The 17495-nt window shown below is 40.5% G+C and overlaps 1 protein-coding gene across 7 annotated transcripts in view; it reads left to right on the plus strand.

Annotated features, from left to right (window-relative positions):
- DROSHA (drosha ribonuclease III) overlaps nucleotides 1-17495 on the plus strand; it is a 127384-nt gene that overhangs the window by 24406 nt on the left and 85483 nt on the right. For all 7 annotated transcript variants that reach the window (XM_030331958.2, XM_030331948.1, XM_030331983.1 and 4 more), the window contains 4 exons: nucleotides 5772-5858; nucleotides 8073-8159; nucleotides 15488-15559; nucleotides 17119-17200. In XM_030331958.2, the coding sequence (XP_030187818.1) occupies nucleotides 5772-5858; nucleotides 8073-8159; nucleotides 15488-15559; nucleotides 17119-17200 (328 nt within the window). The remainder of the gene's footprint in view (nucleotides 1-5771; nucleotides 5859-8072; nucleotides 8160-15487; nucleotides 15560-17118; nucleotides 17201-17495) is intronic.

A 17495-nucleotide genomic window follows, 5' to 3' on the forward strand; every position in this document is an offset into this window, starting at 1 on the left:
AGTCTGTTGTCCTCACTGACTGAGTGGTGTGTGAACTGTTTTACCCTGTGCCCCATCCCCTGGTTCATCAAGGACACTCCAGATATGTCGAACCGAATGAGTTGAATACTTTATATCATAGAGTTACATGTAGTTGCTCCCTTTCAATGATTTTCCATCATTTCCCCCCTCCATCTTTTATTTTATGTTACTCTTATTAATCCCAGATTGTCACTTAATGATTCAGCACATTATATTTAAAAATAGTATGTATAAATCCTTAATTACTATTTAAAACTTGTTTGAGGCTATAATAATAATTAGAATCAAGACTATGAGACAATGATGGATATTTTTAACCACTTCCTTGCTTTTACCTCATTTGTCTTTGAGTACCAGCAAGTGTAGCTAGGAACTGAGGTACAGGATCTGCACCTTGTGAGTGTCCACACCTGTGCTTCAGACGCGGCTCTCTGAAAGCAGGTGCTGCAGTAGAGTTTGTGATGTGAGATGTTTCATGGGGTTTAGGCAAGAAGAGAGTGGAGGCAGGATTGAGCAAAGGGAGTTCACCAGTGATGGACAGGTGTCTTAAAGCCAGAATTATTGGAATTGTCTTACATCAGGCTGGCATAGCCTTCACACCCCCACTGCCCTCTGTCCCTAAAGCAGGCTGCCCCAGGAAGGGCTTGATCTTGGGGGAGGGGGCTCTGTAGCAGAGGCAGACCCTGAAAGAGCTGGTAGCTATAGGCTGTCTGCTGTCCTCACAGCTGGGCAGCAGGCCCTTCCTTGAAGGAAGATCCAGGTGGCTGGCTGTGCTGACTGAAGACCTGTGGGAAGACAGGCCCATACTCAGTACATGTTTATTCCTGTGAGAGCAAACTCCTGGCCCTTTCAAGATGGATGGGGCCTATGTCGTCAAGTGCATACTAAGTGGCAGGTTGGTCTCCTCAAGGAATGGTGCCATTTGAGGGGCCCATCATTGGTCATTGTAGATGGCCTGTTGGATGTTGGGCGTTGGCAGTCAGCTTAGCCAGCTTAGCCTTGATAAGTCAGGTCCATGCTGTTGGGCTCATGTGCTACTGTGGCCACTTCATTCATGTGCTCATACTGTCAACTCTGGGTAGCTGACAACTGAGGCTGGCTGACTCCATCTGACCGAGTCATATGTCAGTCAGGTGGTTTAGTACCTCTTCTGTGGTGTGTGCTGTCTGATGTACACTTGGCATCACTCACTCCCACTTGTTCACTCACAGGTCTACCCAAGACCTTTCTTTTTTTGATTAAAACAATTTTTTAAGTAATCTCTATACCCAGCGTGGGGCTCAACCTCAAAACCCCGAGATCAAGAGTCACATGCTGCACTGATTTAGCCAGCCAGGCACCTCTACCCCAAGACCTTCTTATCCCTCATCTTCCAATCTTTTTCCTTCTAGGCCTCTGACCAGCTGGCATGGCCACTTGCTTCTGCCATGAGTCCATCTATATTCTAACCTCAGGCTACTTTTCCCCCACAAAGTGGATGACCAGGTACATTGCCTGAAACTCTGCTCACTGGGAAGACTTCCCCTCATCGCTGTCTTTCATATTCCTCCCTGAACGAGGCTGTGGCACAGCCCGTCTTTGGCTTGCTCCCCCATCCCTGACAGACTCGTCTGCAAACCAAGCTTGGGCTTTTCCCTCTGCTTTCATCCTTCTGTCCTCAGCCATCGGCTGAGGGAGGGGCGCTCGTGCAGCAGTGGTGGGCCACCTGCTTGCGCAGCTTGTTTGTGCCTGCTGCTCCTGTGTGTGCCTGATTCTGGACGTACGGCCTCTGTCTTGGGATGGAATGTTGCTGGTCCCTTCCAGACTTCTGCCCGGGTGAGACTGACAGAACCCAGCTTCTGATGGGCACTTCAGCCACATGTCTGTTTCTGTCCCTTGGCCGTGCCTTCCATATCCACCAGGGCCCACTAGCACACTGGGCGTTGTTTTTCAAAGGCATATAATTCTTTACTACAGATGGCATGGCTTTGCCCCAGAACACCACATACCAGCATTATGATTCTCCCAGTATGGCCGCAGACTCCCCTCAGCATCCTTTCCTGCCAACAGTGTAGGATTTGCTGAGTATTGTGGCCCCTGCATCAGGGCTGCTCTCACTACAGCTTGGAACTGCCGAAGCCTTTGTCGCTGAAGCCACGCTCAAAGCTGGCTGCTTTTTGTGCCACTCTGTGAATGGGCTGGAGCAATATCCCTGGGTGGGGGTATACTGCCCCCTGAGCCCGGAGAGGCCCGCCTGTTGTTGTGCTTTCTTCTTCATTGTAGGAGGTGGACGATGCAATCATTTGTCTTTTACTTTGGACTGATATCTTGGTATTGAGATCATTGGCTCTTAAAAATGGTGTGGCTGTGGTAGACCCTGGAGTCTTGGTGGGGTTTATCTCTCACCCTCCAGAGCATGCGTGCTTTGCCAGGGCTTTTAGATGATAAACATGATGTCATAGATGTAGTGGAACATTACAATGTTCTGCAGTATGTCCAGAAGGTCGAGAGTTCCTTGGACTGTTGTGACAGTGAGTGGGAGAGTTAATACAGCCTGGCAGCAAAACTGTAAATGTTGTCTTTTCTGTGTGAATGAACATAGAATGCGAACCATTTCTTATCTTCATTCCGATTGGGATGGAAAAGAATACATTCAGCAAATCAGTTCCTATACACTTTGTACCTGGGCTCATATTAATCAGCTTTATGCCGTAGCACCTGGCACAGCTGGTACAGTCCGAGGTACTATGTGGTTGAGCTTGTGGTGGTCTGTAGTCATCCTCCAGGATCCATTTGTTAAACAAAGCTATGATGAAGATCGTCACTCCTGAGCCTTTGGATCCTTAAGGATGGCACTAATCTACACCATCCCCCCAGAGTGATACTGTTTTTGATACCTGTGTTGGGAATGGCGGTAACTTCAGTGGCTTCTGCTTGACCTTTCCCATTATGATGGCTCTTACTCCTCTTCTAGAGCAAGGACCCAGTGTGGAGTGGTGCCATCTGCCAGTTTTGTCAAAGACAATGAAACATTCAGGGACAAGGGGAAACACTCACTGGGCAGATCTGTGTAGTCAGTGGACCTACTGTAAGCCAGATCTTGACCAAGATTCCATTTGTTACCTTAGCTTTATATCACCCACTCTAATGTGTACTAGGGTGATCTATCTAGTCTCCTCCAAGTATCAGTGTTGATTCAGATGCTGTGTCCAACACTCCTTGAACACTCTGGATTCCCCTTTCCCCAACGTACAGTTATTTGGGTAAATGACTGTATACCGTTTGGTGGAAGGACAGGGTTGTCCTGTCCTGTCCAGGTCTAGTAGGGCCCCCTTCCTCCTGTAGGCCTGGAACTGGGTAAGGGATCATGACTTTCTATTGGGGCAGCCTACCTTCAGCCTCTTGGTTATCCTTTCTTGATTCTTCTGGTGGTACAAACTAAGTATTATTTTTGCTAGCTACCCATTCATTTTACCTAAGGACACCATGTTCTGTTAACTACTTCCATGACTCTCTGTGAGCCAGACCCCTTTGGTTGCTACTTTGATTTTGCTGGTTATAATGAGACCTGGTTTCTAACAATCAGTCCCATCATCTTGCCTCCCTTGTTTCAGAGTCTTGTCATCCACATTGCTATCAGCAAGCTCTGCTCTGTGACCACCTCTCTTACAGTCAGCCCTGGCCTGCAGAGAAGGCCACCACTGATTTTCCTAGTGAGGCTGGTGCCCCTTCACCAACACATTCCTTTTGGCCTTTGGCACGTGCTCTGGGCCTTCCCACGGAATATGAGAATCTGGTGTATTTTTCAGTTACAGATAATATATCTATTCCAATGTGCCCACTTCCTTGAGTCTTTGAACTACTTCCTTCTCTGTTACAGCAATTTTGGCATTTTAACTTCACTCATCGTGGGCCATTGCTTTTTCATGTTTTTAGGAGACATCCTAGTAGGCAGTTCCTGACATCTGGTGTCCTTGAATCCTGAATGTTCCCAAGTCAATTAACTCTTTCCTAACTACTGTTTTGTTCTGGCCCTGTTGGTCAACCACTCTCATCTGGTCCCGTGCAGACTCTTGCTGCTGGCACATGCTGACTAGTTCTTGCAGTTCCTTTGGGATATAACCTCTCCTCTCAGCACCTCCCCAGCTGGGTTATGCTGTGACCTAATTATAGGTCTGTTGGCCGGGAGGGGAGACTGATGGGTGCTGGGACAGGGGGAGGTAGTGTTGCCTTACAGGGACATTGCCTTCAGACACAGGTGAGTGCTTGCTCTTAGTAGACAGGGATGGTCCACGTCTGAAGAGGCAAAAGGTTTCAGGGAGTCTGAGGAGTTAAACCTGTATGTCCTCATCTCAGGTTTCCAGGTCTCTTCCCTTGGTCAGTACCTTGGTTGGCCGTCAATTTGCTTTAGGGTCCATCCAATTCTGACCCTGCACTTGGTCCTGGTGCTCTTGGACTGATCCCTGCAGGTAACAAGAGCTTCTTTGTGTGCCTCCAACAGTCCGTCTGGCTTCCACTTGCCTTTCCTCCCCATCTCCTGTTACATTTCTGTGGACCACTGGTTCTCCAAACATCAGCTTTACCTGGGAACCTCTTAGAAATGCAGGTTTGTAGCCTTCTTCATCTGCTGAATCAGAAACCCTGGGGTGGGGAGCAAGCAATCTGAGATTTAGCAAGCTGTCCAGGTGATCTCAAAGCACACTAAAGTTTGAGGGGCTTAGTGCCGCATCAGTGGTGCTTAGCAGTAGCTGTCTATCCCATTATACTTATAGCACGCATTTTCTCATAGTCTTAAGTACCTGGTACACTGCATCTGCTTCCGCTCGTATACTCTCCCAATTCACCATCTTTGAAAGTTTCAGTTCGCCTGCCATCTGGTACCAGGGACTCCAACTACCACCTTGATGGGGTCCTTATTGCCAGTGGGTGCTAAGTGATTCAGATCCAAAATCCCTTAATGTCTCTGGTTTTCTTGGTTCATACCTGGAGCTGCACACACTGGATTCTGCAGAAGCAGATGCTAAGATGAAGTTTGGGTGCCCAGTGTTTCTTAGGGATCTTTGCCTGGGAGGGGAAGAGTGTGTAAGCAAGACTGGACAGAGGGATTATTTGGACTATGAGTCAGTCCTAACAGCCCCTGTCAACCTCGTGGTGATCCAAGGAAGGAGAGCAAAAAAAAAAGCATCAGTTTATGTTTTCCTTTTCCCATCTTGACCTCCATGCATACCCTATTCTGCCACCTCTCATGTGTTCTTCATTTCAGGAACCTTCTAATTTTACTCAGCATATTTGATCCTTTTACTGTTTTTTTCCCCCTATCAAAACCTGCTATTACTTTCGAGATTATTTTTCCCTTTTTTTTTAGTATATTGGGAGTTTAGCCAAAGGTCAGTTATTGTGTTATTTAGTCAATTAACTCTTTCCTAACTACTGTCAATTAACTCTTTCCTAACTACTGTTTTGTTCTGGCCCTGTTGGTCAACCACTCTCATCTGGTCCCGTGCAGACAAATAAGAGGAAGATAGAGAAATTTAGATCTAGAAAGTTCTTTATGTTGTCTGAACTCCTGTTATTGCACATGAGGAAATAGGTTAAATACTGGTGACCGGGCAGTCCTTTTTCATCTTGTTAATACTGTTCTTCCTACCAACCTGTGAAGGAACACATTTAAAACCTCTTTTGTCAGACGTGAATCTAGAAAATACAGTCTATTTTTGAATAAAAATAATTTGCTACTTTACTTTTAAACTCACTTTTGGTTCCCCCCTCAGGCCATCAAGCCCTGTCGCCCTATGACCAACAATGCTGGCAGGCTTTTCCACTATCGAATTACAGTCTCCCCTCCTACAAACTTTTTGGTAAGTTCCTAACAAAATCAGATTTCATTCGTTTTAAAATGTAAATAGGTTGAATGTGTGCAAGTAAGTTAAAATGTGAATAGATTCAGTACTGATTCATTTTTTAAATTTTCTTTAAAAAATATTTTATTTTTGATAAAATTGGCCTTTATCATAATGACTTTTATTTTGCTTCCTCTCACTGTACTACTTTCTGTACCTTTTTTTCAGTTATGTCGTCAGTACCACATAGTAGCCACATACATTATAGCCATGACTTTTGGAGCTATTCATTGGAGCTATGGGAGTTGGAAGAATGCACAGAACACTTTTGCATCTCTTAAAAATCCGTGAATAGCTAATATAAGCTAGCAATCAAGAAGGTCTATTGTATTTATGACAATAGTAGTAATACCTAATATTTATCAACTGTGGTACCAGGAACCACTCTAAGTATTTGACATGTGTTAACTTTTTTCTCACAACAAACCAATGAAGTAGAATTATTATCCCCACTATACAGATGGAGCAGTAGTCCACGTTTTACTCTGAGGTTAAGTAACTTGCTCAAGATTATTCAGATAGTAAGGGTGGAGTGAGGATTTAAGACAGTTTGACTGCAGTGTGCATGACTGTTGGCTGTTGCACTTTGCTGTGTTGTCTTTCACAGTGCATAATTTATTAATTCTGGTTACTGTATCCAGAGATTTCAATTTCAAAATTAGATTGTTAGTGATTATATATTTTAACATTATCGAGAGATAATTCATATACCATAAATTCACCCATTTAAAGTGTATACTTCATGTTGTAATTCTTTTCACAGAATTGTGAAACCATCACCAGAATCTAACTTCAGAACGTTTTCATCATCCTGAAAAGAAACCCTGTACTTAATGTAGTCAGTTCTTTTGTATCCCTCAGCCTTCAACAACTATTAAGAGACTTTCTGCCTCTATCATTAGCCTGTTCTGGATATTTCATGTGAATGGGATCATAGAAAATGTGATTTAGCTTCTTTCACTCAGCATGTTTTTAAGATTCACCCATGTTGTAACATAAAACTCCATTCCTTTTTATGGCCAAATAATATTCCCTTATATGGATATACTACATTTACCTGTTTACGAGTTGACGAACATTTGGCTAGTCTCCACTTTGGGGCTCTTACGAATAATGCTGCTGTAAATTTGTAGATGTTTCTCTGTGGGTGTATGTTTTCTTTTTTCTTGGGTATAAACCTAGGACTAGAGTTGCTGGATCACGTTGTAAGTATGTTTAAGGAACTACCAAGCTGTTTTCCAAAGTGGCTATACCTTATTATCTTGTCAGAAGTTCTTTCTATTATATTTAATTTAGACCAGCTTTATTTAGAGATATCCGAATAGAAAGTTAACAGTAATATTATGTTACTAATGTACAAAACAACTGATGTACATGTGGATGTTCTTTAGCGTGTTCTTTCCGTTCTTCACGTATATATAATGTTTAAAAGAATAATGTTCAATACCTGTGTTAAAAACTGTCTTTTAAGTTACCAGTCTTGATAATTAGTTCCATAGTTAGCATCTAGGATTAAAAATGGTGGGTTATAAGAATAGCATAAGGAAGAGAATCTCATACACTTAGATTAACAATTGTATGTTTTAATCACAGATTGAATTTTCAGATAATTAATGTTTTTGACATTATGTGGGAATTGATTTGTAACTGTGTGTGGTGGGTAGCTTCTCTTTGGAGGGCCTGGGAATGGCGTTGTGAGGGGTTGTGCCTGTGGCACCCTGACGTCTTTTGGAGACTTTCAGGTGGTTGCTAGTCTTGACTATCGTGATCCTGAGTTTTTTTTCCAGTTTGAGCTTTGAGTTGACTGTGCTATTATCTTGTTCTTGTTAGGACTTTTGTTAGGTCAGAAATATAGTTCAGTAAGAATAGATCTGGTAGTATTGTGGGATTAAATACAACAAGTTCCTAGAAAATGAAGCCATATAGCCTTTTTCTCCTTTATGATACCCATAATAAACATTTTGATAGTCTCAGTATGTAAATATTATTGAAGCTAGAGAATTCCACCAACCAAGAGAATTCCACCTAAAATTAAACTTTTGTAAAAAGTTGTCCCTGGAGTTTAGAAAAATGTCAGTGGAGTCCATTGTTGATAGCTTTGTATTCTTATGGATTTCTGCACATGCAAATTATATTATTTAATTCATGCTTTGTGTTTCTGTTTGCTTTCAGACTGACAGACCAACTGTTATAGAATATGATGATCATGAGTATATCTTTGAAGGATTTTCTATGTTTGCACATGCCCCCCTGACCAATGTAAGTATGTGCTAATTGACTGGCTTTCTCCTTTCCTGTACCCTCTTCTTTCTTTTCATTCTTTCCCTCTAAAAGTCAAAATAAATTTTTTTCTTCTGGCTTCTAAGTAACATTTACTTTGTGTTCCTCTGCATGAGCTGCAGGAAGTCTGCAGCGGTTTGTGTCAGGTGGGGGTGTGACATCTGTGCTAATGAGTCACAGGTTTGGTCCACATTAAATGGTGTAAGTAAACGTGTCAGAATAACATTTTGAGAGTGTGAAAGATTGAAAAAGAAGGATAAACTGTGGATTAATGTGTTGAAGCTATTTTGAGTTGGGTGTCCTTCAGAAGAAGGTTGGAAAGTTTTAAGGAGCAGCTATTTAGTCTTGGAGCTATAGAAAAAGAAATAGCGCTGTGTACAGGACATCTGGACCCTGAATTAATTTCATACAAGTTTCTGCTTTCAAATCCCAGGACTATGTCTTCTTTAAGAGATTTGGTCTGACATACAGATCTGTGATATTTTTATATAGGTATTAAAGCTGCTTTGTTGGTAATTGGTTCAAGTGGGAAGTTCTGTATCTATGAGTCAAAATCTTTCTCTTTCAAAGCTAACAGTCTTGGTAATTGTCTTCTTCCGTATTCTAGTTGGACATAGAGTACAATTTGCTGGCAGCTCGAAAAGGCAGTACAGCAGTATACTTTACCCAGTCTAGATGCTGTTGTAGAACTTACTAAATTATAGCCGTGATGTGCCTACATTAAAATACAATGTTCTTTAAATCCTTTCTGAATTGGTTATAAGAAATTACATTTGCAGTTTAAAAAGTTATTTAAGTGCTGTTTACTCAAAATGTGAAATTCTGTTCCATTGGAGAGTAAAGAATACAATTTGCCTAACTTTGTTCCTTTCTGTCATTCTTTTTTCTTTATAAGTAGACATGATTCTATAATAGTGATACTAATTTATTTATTTAATGTTTGTTTATTTTTTGAGAGAGGGAGAGAGAGTGCGAGCACGAGCGGGGGAGGGGCAGAGAGAGATGCACACGCACACACACACGCACGCATGCACAGAATCTGAAGCAGGCTCCAGGCTTTGAGCTGTCAGCACAGGGCCTGACGCAGGGCTTGAGCACATGAACCGCGAGATCATGACCTGAGCCAAAGTCAGATGCTTAACTGAATGAGCCACCCAGTACCCCAGTAGTGATACTAATTTAAAGCAGATTCTTTTCTTTTCTCTTCTTTTCTTTTCTTTTCTTTTCTTTTCTTTTCTTTTCTTTTCTTTTCTTTTCTTTTCTTTCCTTTCCTTTCCTTTCCTTTCCTTTCCTTTCTTTTCCTTTCCTTTTCTTTACTTTTTGATTTTTTTAATATTTATTTATATTAGAGAGAGAGAGCAGGGGAGGGGCAGAGAGAGAGACGGAGACAGAATCTGAAGCAGGCTGCAGGCTCTCAACTGTTAGTACAGAGCCCGACAGCTTGCGAGCTGTGGGGCTGGAACTCCCAAGCTGTGACATCATGACCTGAGCCGAAGTCGGATGCTCAACTGACTGAGCTACCCAGGTGCCCCAAAGCAGATTGTTTTCTTAATGGAATTTTTCTTACTCTACTATATATTTTATCCTAGAGAATTTTCAAGCTCCAGGCTCTCAGCTGTCAGTACAGAGCCTGACAGTACGAGCCCATGGGGCTTGAACTCCTGAGCTATGAGATCATGACCGGAGCTGAAGTCGGACACTCAGCCGGCTGAGTCACCCAGGTGCCCCAAATCAGATTGTTTTTTTAATGGAATTTTTCTTCACCATATATTTTATCCTAGAGAATTTTCTTTAGAAGATAGTTACATTCTAAATATAAAAATAAAATCATTTGATAATATATATAACATCTACCTTCAGTGTGGACCATAATACAGAAACAAATGTAATGTTGGACCATTCTTTTTCTGAGATATAATTGACATATACCATTATATTAATTCCAGGTGCATAGTGTAATGATTCAACATCTGTACATATTGTGAGATGATCACCACAGGAAGTTTAGTAACATCCATCACAACACAGTTACAAAATTTTACATCGAACCATTCTTTAATAGTCTTTATGAAAAGCCACTAAAAGGATTTTGAATTTTGATGGTTTCTTTACTTTTTTTTTTTTAATGTCTCAGGCACTCCAACCTTTTGTTACACCAAACCTCATAGTCTCAGAGTAGGAAAGGCCATTGGAAGTCCTATAGCCCAGCTCCCCCAACATAATACATTTCTTTTTTCCCCTCAGTGGGCTTGTAAATATAAATAATATAGTTACTATGAAAATATTTAAAGTCATCTATCTTATCTCTTATTTCCTTAGAAGTAGTATAGATCTTGGGATGCCTGGGTGGCTCAGTCAGCTAAACGTCCGACTCTTTATTTCGGCTCGGGTCATGATCCTAGGGTCATGGGGAACAAGCCCGGTGTCGGGCTCCACACTGAACATGGAGTCTGCTTAAGATTATTTCTCTCCGGGGTGCCTGGGTGGCTCATTCAGTTAAGCATCTGACTCTTGATTTCAGCTCAAGTCATGACCTCATGGTTTTGTGAGTTTGAGCCCTGCATAGGGCTCTGCACTGACCACTTGGAGCCTGCTTGGGATTCTCCCTCTCTGCCTCTCCCCCTTGTTTGCTCTCTCTCTCTCTCTGTCTCTCTTAAAATAAATAAACTTAAAAAAAAACAAGTAATCTCATCTTAACTTTCAGGCTCACCTTAATCAAAGGAGGAAAGCATTGTGGCTCCAGAGAAACCAGGGGTTTAAACATTAGTGAATTCCACTTACTAGCTGTATGGTTTGACATTTCAATCTTTATAATCCTTGATTTTCTTATTGGTAAGATAGAAGTATTAGTTGTAGCAATCTTACCAGCTTCTGGGAAAAATAAATGAGAGGACACATGAAAAGTGTTTGTCATGTTTTTTGGCACATGATACATGTTGGCATTTCTTATTTCAGGTAGTATGTCAGACCTTGGTTTGTGTCTTTCTTCTAATTCTTCTTTTTTTTTTTTTTTAAGCCAATTCTTAATATTTATGTGACCTTGGATGAGTGATTCTTTGCACTTTTTAAAAAGCCTGTCAGTACAGGGTTTGGCACTGAGAGGCTGCTAATGCTTCATTAATTGCAGTTGTTACTGTTGTTACGCAATAAAAGATAGGTCTGAAAAAATTCCTGGCTTCAGCGTATATTTTATATAAATACTCAAGTTCTCCAGATTTGAGAACTTAACTCTGTAATGAGAAGATAAGCCTCATCATTTATGTTAGAGATGTTGATAAAATAAATCGAGTTTTAAGCTGAATGTTGTACAGTTCATAGGGATTAGATCCATCAAAGGCCTCTTGAATTTGAAATAGCCTCCCAGAAAAAGAATTATTAAATCGCTTTACTGATCTGATTCATTTTCTTGCTAGAGAGAGCATATCAGCAAGAAGGGCATGCAAATGACGGTAACATTAGAATCTCAGCAAATCTAGTTCTGACAAGTTTTCTTAAGATCTTCTTGGATTGAAGTGGATTGAAAGCCTTGTTGGCTAAGTATAGAGCATTTGGGAGAATTTTATCCTTTTATGTAGTACATTTTCTATTACTTGCAATACCTGATATTATTAAAGATTTTGACAACATAACTAAAGTTATAAAGATATATGTATTAGATGCATCATGTCTTGTCCTGTCCTCAAAAACACAAGAAAACCCCTGCTTTTAGTTGGCTTTCCATTTCTAGTAGTCTTACTGCCCTGGATTTAGCTGTCCAGCACCTGGAAGTAGTAGAGTTAGAATGTAGAAGTTTAGGGAGTGTTTTCTGTTTCTTTTCGGTAGTATGAAATAAGAGTTGGTGTCAGTCAGTATTCAAACATGTTTTAAGAAATGGTAGGCATTTATATTATTTGATTGGCCATTGGCTTTGAAATAAATTGAGCTTGCCATATGTAGAAAAATGACAAATTCTCTGAGTCTTAGAGAGAGATGAAGGTTTGAATAGAAAAGGAGACTTTGCCTTTCCAGATTTGTATATCTCACAAGAGCTCTAGTGGTGTGGGTGAGAGCCCAAAAGAAAATAAAGTATAGGGACACCTGGGTGGCTCAGTTGTTTAAGTGTTGTTTGACTTTTGATTTCGGCTCAGGTCATGATCTCCTGGTTCATGAGATTGAGTCCTGTGTCTGGCTCTGCTTTGAGCATGGAGCCTGTTTGGGATTCTCTCTCTCTGTTGCCACCAACCCCCCTCCCCCCCCCCCCCCCCCCCCCCCCCCCGCCTCCCCTGCCCTTTTTCCCAGCTCACACATTTGCTCTCACTTTCTCTGTCAAAAAAAAAAAAAAGAAAAGAAAAGAAATGAAAGAAAGAAAATAAAGTATGTAGAAGAGAAGAGCTCAAAGAAGGAATCCCAGGAAGTGATTTTAGTTGATATGGGAAAGGACCAGTGGAGTTGCTTTTGCGCATGGTAGGAGGAATCAAGTTGACACTTTTGCTCTTTCGCTGACTGCCTCTTGGGCTATTCCCAAGGGCTCTGGTCCTTTTCTCTTCTGGATGCTCTCTCCTGAGTAATGTAGTCTCGCCCACGGTTTTTCCTCCCATGCATCTTCTGATCAAATGGATACTTTTGGCTTTGACGTGTGCTCCACACTCACATTTCAGATTGCCTTTTGGACATACCCACCTTGATATCCCCTCAAGTACCTCACCTTCAACCTATGCAAAACTGAACTTGTCCTCTTCCTCACATACTGAATTTGAGGTATTCAGAGGACACCCTAAGAATTTCTTTGTATTAATGCCATTGTGATTTATCTGTTCATTAGGCCAGAAATCTAGAGATTATTCTCTCTTTCCTTTTTCACTTCCACATTAGAACAGTCATTGTATATTTCACTAACATCTCCCTTGTTTAAGATTTGCTCTTTTATTTCCAGTCTTCTCTTCATTTGGCTCCGGGACTTTTTTTTCATCAGACTCCAGTCTGGGCTTCCAGTGTCTGGCGTTGCTCTACTATAAACCATTGCCACACTGTTTACATAGCAGCCCATCCAAAATGTAAACTCCCTCACTTAAAGTACTTGGGTAACCTCTCGTTGCCATAAGGATAAGTCTTGAATTGGTAACATGGTTTATACAGTCTGTAGCACACAGTTTATACTTTTCCTGTCTAAAATCTCCTTGCTTCTCTCTCTCCATGTATTTCACGCCTGAACCGCTTAAAGACTTAGTCTTCCCCAGCTCCCTTTTCTCTTTCTTGCTAAAAACTAAACACCTGTTCTTTCCCAACTTAATTTTTCTGGATGACCTAGAAAATTTCTCCCCATCTTTGCAGACTCAACTCAGATGTTACCTCCTCTTTGGTTCTTTTGTACTTTATACTTTTTTTGTTTGCTTATTTGTTTTCAGGTGCACTTACACATTACATTGTATACATTCTATTTGTACTTGTTTACATGCCTGTTTGCCTCTTTAGATTCTTGCCTTTTAAAAAAGGCTGTGGGGGCGCCTGGGTGGCGCAGTCGGTTAAGCATCCGACTTCAGCCAGGTCACGATCTCGTGGTCCGTGAGTTCGAGCCCCGCGTCAGGCTCTGGGCTGATGGCTCAGAGCCTGGAGCCTGTTTCCGATTCTGTGTCTCCCTCTCTCTCTGCCCCTCCCCCGTTCATGCTCTGTCTCTCTCTGTCCCAAAAATAAATAAACGTTGAGAAAAAAAAATTAAAAAAATAAAAAAAAAAATAAAAAAGGCTGTGGCTTATTTTAGAGTAACTCCGAACCTAGCATAGTTGTTAGCAAAGAATAGATATTTAAAAATATGAATAGGGGCACCTGGGTGGCTCATTTGGTTAAGTGTCTGACTTCGATGCAGTCATGATCTCACAGTTCGTAAGTTTGAGCCCTGCGTTGAGCTCTGTGCTGACAGCTCAGAGCCTGGAGCCTGTTTCCGATTCTGTGTCTCCCTATTTCTGCCCCTTCTCCAACTCGCACTCGCGTGCCCTCTCTCTCTCTCTCTCTCTCTCTCTCTCTCTCTCTCTCTCAGAAATAAATATTTAAAAAATATGAGTAATACACACATTTGTAACTCAAATATTTTTATATGCTATAGGAATAAAGAGCTTAAAAATAATAGTGGCCTTAGTATATCACGTTAGTTGGATTTTTTATTAGAGTTAACTATAAATTTCACTCAAATTAGCCACTATCCTTAAAAAAAAATGAAAAAGCACCAAAGAACTAAACTTCTTTTCTGAGAAACACATTTCCAGCAGATGGCATTATAAGACTATTTTTGTTTTTCTTATCATTCTTTTTGGTTGTAGAATTAAAGTTTGTTTCTGGTTGCTATGGTTTCTAAAAAGATTGCATCTATATAAAATCATCTATGGACAGATTGAATGGCCAGAAAAGCCTACTTAACACATCTCTAGGCTTCTGAGTCTATTATTTTCCGCAGCTAGTCAGCTAACACACTACAGTGGCCTCACACTTTCCCTCTCATTCCTTCCTTCATTGAAAAATATACTTATGGAAAACCTATTATATGTAGGCCCTTGGCTAGTGTCTGATGACCAAACAAAATAGATGTGGTTTTATTTCACCTGAGCCTTCCTTCATTTTCACACAGACCCTGAGTATTAGAACACCTAATGAAAGGTGTATTCTCTGGTGCCTTAGAGCTGTGGTCTAGAGCAAAATTTTCTTATTTACCAACTCCCATTTGCCTTAGACAAGGTAGCTGATGACCCTGCCTTAGTTTCCTCCACTGTACAGTGGGGATAATAGTTGTGCCTATCTTATAGGTGTATGTGAAGTAGTACAACAGTGCCTGGCTCAATAACTGTTAGCTATTATTATTTTTATTACTGTGTATGCTTTTGCTCCAGAGCCACATGGGCAAAGTGAGTTATATGCACTTTGGTGACAGGAATCTATAACCAATGGGTTGTCATCCAGCTGTCCCTGATGTACCTGAAGAGCTAAAGCTTCTGAAGGATTTTAAAAACCTGAGTAACAGAAATATTTAATTGTGGTTTTATTAATACTTTAGAGGCAATATATTTGGTTTAAATGGGTTCTTATATTTATGCTGCTGCTAATATAATAACATGATAGTTAATTAAGCACCAACATTATGCAGGCTTCCTATAGAGACCAGGCTATCTGGGTTCTTGCCATTAAAATCCAGCAGTTGTGGTCAAAGCTCTGTGTATGGTACTGTTAGCAGCTTAGGTTAAGGTTAAACTTTCTCATTTGGTTCATGGCCTTCTGGGTCAGATAGCAAGTGCATGTGTACTGTGAAGGAAGAACTGAACCTATCATTTTTCTTATTGCAGATTCCACTGTGTAAAGTAATTAGATTCAACATAGACTACACAATTCATTTCATTGAGGAGATGATGCCTGAGGTAAGAGAAAAGGTTATTTAATAGCTTCATATAGTTTGCTCTTTTGTTTATTTCACACTCATTTGTTTAAAGCATTGAACTTGGTCAGCTCTGGCTATCTGCCATAGGAATGCCCTTAAAGTGTGGAGTTCACTGTTGAAAGGGCAGTGAGATGTAGCTCTAGGAGCAAGGTTAAAATTTGGGTCCTTTTTCAACTTCTACTGACCTATTTTGGAACTTCTTTCTCCTCATGTTGCATTTACTGATGGTAACTTTACATCTGTTTCCAGTTTGTTTCGGAAAAGGGGACAGATTTTGGTTATTGGTCGTTATCGGAGAGGAAATTAGAACAGTGAAACCGAATCTGATAGCTGTTGGAATAATCTTATTCATTATCTCCAGTGACAAGATCAGTGCTTGATTCATTTTTCTTCCCATATATTTACATATTTTTCCTAATTGTTTTTCATTGCGGATGCTCAGCAGCTGATTTATCTAAATATATGCAAGAGGTTTAAAATTCCAAAGCAAGATTAATGCGAATCTCAGAATGATTCATTGCCTGATCTTGAATTTAGTGGTGTCAACAAATCACACTAAGAAATAGCAACTAGACAGCAAACAAGCTTGTGCACTTAACATTTGTTGAGTCGGGGTCGATTTCCTGAGCCCCCAGCTCTTCTTGCGAACCTTGTTTAACAGTGCGGCTTTGTCACGGGCAGTGGAGCACTGAGGGGGATTGACGAGCACGACACACATGCTTAGCTTGTACCTGCTTCATTCTGAGCGAGTCCTGGGAATTCTACCTGTCTTTCAAAAAAAGTAAAGAGAAGGGGCCACCCCTTCATTCTCCAGCTTAAAAGGGCTTTTTTGCTTCCTTTTGATTTTTAAGGTCATAAGCCTTCATTTGCTGTTGTAAAGGTTGATGACTTCTGGCGTGATCTCACATAGGGTGGTTTGTGAACCCTGAGCAAGACAAGTGGGAAGAATTAGGAGACAAGTCTCACTTGTAAATATATCGTCTGTTAAGCTTGTTGATGGGAGAAATTTTGGTACTAGGTTTTGTAGTTTTTCTTAGCCCTTTATTTGCCTTCATTAAGAGTTTGAACTTTTTTGGGCACAAAAGGCCTCTTTTTATGGTAACTCTGTAATAGTGATTCTGGGTGTTTGAAGGGTAAGGGTGAGCAGGGGTAGGGTTGGGGGACAAACCTATTAGAGCCTGTCAGTATGTGTGTGTGTGTAGTTTGAATTAACAAAAAGTCCCTAGGAGATTCTAATTCTGAGATTTATAAGTGGATTAGGAAAATACAAGGTTTTAATTTTTAAATTTCACATCATTTTATTTGTATGTTTGGAAGGGCTGAGTTCATATTTTTGTAGGAATTCTAATGGCATTATTGCCTACTTTATATAGCCAGCCAATTAGCTCTTGTAGGACAGTGGCCATATTTTTAGGAAATTACATGATTTTAGTATAGTTTTAATACACATTTTTTAAGACACTTGACTAGGACAAGTTGAATCTTTCGTTGATATATATTTGCTGTAGTATAGTAATTTGATTTTGGTTTATTTTTCAGAATTTTTGTGTGAAAGGACTTGAGCTCTTTTCGTTATTCCTGTTCAGAGATATTTTGGAATTGTATGACTGGAATCTTAAAGGTAAATAATAGGATATAAAGAAAAGTATAGTGCATATAAAAGAATATTGTAATATGTGTAAAAACTTATGAAAGTGGGGAAACAGTTGAAATTTCCCTTATTTTTGAAATACCCAGGGAAAAGTATATTATTCATAAGAACAGTTGTTATCATTTGATGTGAATAAGTTCTTATTTTAATACAGTTTGACAATGTTCATTAGCTAAAATTACCATTATCCATTATCTGATGATACCTCAGAAGATGATACCAGTTACTATGAGTAACTACCTTGATTTATGTACACTAGGGAAAA

The sequence above is a fragment of the Lynx canadensis genome, chromosome A1, assembly GCF_007474595.2.
Source record: "Lynx canadensis isolate LIC74 chromosome A1, mLynCan4.pri.v2, whole genome shotgun sequence".
NCBI classification, from domain to species: Eukaryota; Metazoa; Chordata; class Mammalia; order Carnivora; family Felidae; genus Lynx; species Lynx canadensis.